This window comes from Colobus angolensis, unplaced genomic scaffold (assembly GCF_000951035.1).
Source record: "Colobus angolensis palliatus isolate OR3802 unplaced genomic scaffold, Cang.pa_1.0 Scaffold39, whole genome shotgun sequence".
NCBI lineage: Eukaryota > Metazoa > Chordata > Mammalia > Primates > Cercopithecidae > Colobus > Colobus angolensis.
Window position 1 is genome coordinate 2,876,162 of NW_012117265.1, and position 2,391 is coordinate 2,878,552.

General features: G+C 54.5%; 1 protein-coding gene across 1 annotated transcript in view; it reads left to right on the top strand.

Moving 5' to 3' along the window:
* The window catches only part of KEAP1 (kelch-like ECH-associated protein 1), an 18,179-nt gene that overhangs the window by 2,259 nt on the left and 13,529 nt on the right, over positions 1-2,391 (top strand). The window contains exon 2 of the mRNA XM_011954848.1: positions 1,434-2,119. Coding sequence (XP_011810238.1) covers positions 1,481-2,119 — 639 coding nt within the window. The 5' untranslated portion in view covers positions 1,434-1,480. The remainder of the gene's footprint in view (positions 1-1,433; positions 2,120-2,391) is intronic.

Consider the following 2,391-nt stretch of genomic DNA (forward strand, 5'->3'; position numbering starts at 1 on the left):
CTACAGGCGCCCTCCACCATGCCCGGCTAATTTTTTGTATTTTTTAGTAGAGACGATGTTTCACCATGTTAGCCAGGATGGTCGCCATCTCCTGACCTCATGATCTGCCAACCTCAGCCTCCCAAAGTGCTGGGATTACAGGCGTGAGCCACCGCACCCGGATGAGAATATCTTGAACCTGGGAGGCAGAGGTTGCAGTGAGCCAAGATCGCACCACTGTACTCCAGCCTGGGCAACAGAGCGAGACTCTGTCTTGAAAAACAAAACACAAAACACGTAACTCATCGCCTGGCCCTCCAGGCTCCAGGGGTTTCCATGAAACCCTTCCTTAAGTCCTTAGCTCTCACTGCACTCCTTCTCAATTCTCCAGATTGACTGTCTCAGCCTCTGAGCCACTGCACTTGCTATTTCCTCTGCCTGGAAAACTATTCCCCAGCCTCCCACTTTATAATAATTTTCATCCTTGTCTCAGCTCTAACCTTACCTTCTCAAAGAAGCTTGGTCTGTCAGATTTTAAAAAACTGCACCCAGGGCCAGGCACGGTGGCTTACGCCTATAATCCCAGCACTTTGGGAGGCCAAGGCGGGCGGATCACTTGAGGTCAGCAGTTTGAGACCAGCCTGGCCAACATGGTGAAACCCAGTGTCTACTAAAAATTAAAAAACTAGCTGGGCGTGGTGGCGGGCGCCTGTAGTCCTAGCTACTCAGGAGGCTGAGGCAGGAGGATCGCTTGAACCCGGGAGGTAGAGGTTGCAGTGAGCCAAGATCGAGCCAATGCACTCCAGCCTGGGTGACAGAGTGAGACTCCATCTCAAAAAAAACAACAACAACAACAACAACAAAAAACTGCCCCTGATTCTCACATTGTCACAATGCTGTTGTAATTTTCTTCATGAAGCTGATTTTCCAGGTCTTGCTTATTTTAGTTTATGATTGTTCCTCCCTGCAGGTGTCAGCTCCAGCAGGGTAGGATTTTTGTGTGTTTTGCTCACTGCTGTGTCTTCAGCACCCAGATCAGTGCCTGGCATACAGTAGGTGCCCAATAAATGGTGAAGCAAATGAAGGAATGAGCCCGACATGCTCTAGAAAGGGAAAGGCCACCAGATTACTGAAACAGAGTGATCAAAGGGAAGAGGTGTCAGGGGCTAATTGTGTAGGGCTTCAAAGGCTGTTGAGGAGTTCAGTTTTATTAGGTACTGTGGGAGGCGTTGGAGGATCCAGAGCAGGGGAGAGACATGACCTCACCTATGTTTTAAGATGGGCTCTTGGGCTGGTCAGGTCAGGGGGATGTTTGCAAATTTGCAAATGGACTCTGCCTCACCTACTCTGCCGGAAAACTGACCTAGGAATTGCTTTATCTTACAAAAGGAGACCCTGCAGGTGCTGGCCCAGCCCCAACCCCTGCCCCCTGCTCTGTGCTCTCTCCCCTCCAGGCCCCTGAGTGCCAGAGGTGGTGGTGTTGCTTATCTTCTGGAACCCCATGCAGCCAGATCCCAAGCCTAGCAGGGCTGGGGCCTACAGCCGATTCCTGCCCCTGCGGTCACAGTGCCCTGAGGGGGCAGGGGACGCGGTGATGTATGCCTCCACTGAGTGCAAGGCGGAGGTGACGCCCTCCCAGCATGGCAACCGCACCTTCAGCTACACCCTGGAGGATCATACCAAACAGGCCTTCGGCATCATGAACGAGTTGCGGCTCAGCCAGCAGCTGTGTGACGTCACACTGCAGGTCAAGTACCAGGACGCGCCTGCTGCCCAGTTCATGGCCCACAAGGTGGTGCTAGCCTCATCCAGCCCCGTCTTCAAGGCCATGTTCACCAATGGGCTGCGGGAGCAGGGCATGGAGGTGGTGTCCATTGAGGGTATCCACCCCAAGGTCATGGAGCGCCTCATCGAATTCGCCTACACAGCCTCCATCTCCATGGGCGAGAAGTGTGTCCTTCACGTCATGAATGGCGCTGTCATGTACCAGATCGACAGCGTTGTCCGCGCCTGCAGTGACTTCCTGGTGCAGCAGCTGGACCCCAGCAATGCCATCGGCATCGCCAACTTCGCCGAGCAGATTGGCTGTGTGGAGTTGCACCAGCGTGCCCGGGAGTACATCTACATGCATTTCGGGGAGGTGAGCGGGGAGGTGGGGCTGGGGGCAGTGTCCGGAGAAGGACCAGGGATGGACGAGTGCTCATCACTGTCTCTCCTTGAGATGTGAAGGCAGGAACCTGGAGAAAAAGGAGGTTCTGGGCTGGGCACGGTGGTGTAGTCCTCACAGTTTGGGGGGCCTAGGTGGGAGGATTGCTTGATGCATTTCGGGGAGGTGAGCGGGGAGGTGGGGCTGGGGGCAGTGTCCGGAGAAGGACCAGGGATGGACGAGTGCTCATCACTGTCTCTCCTTGA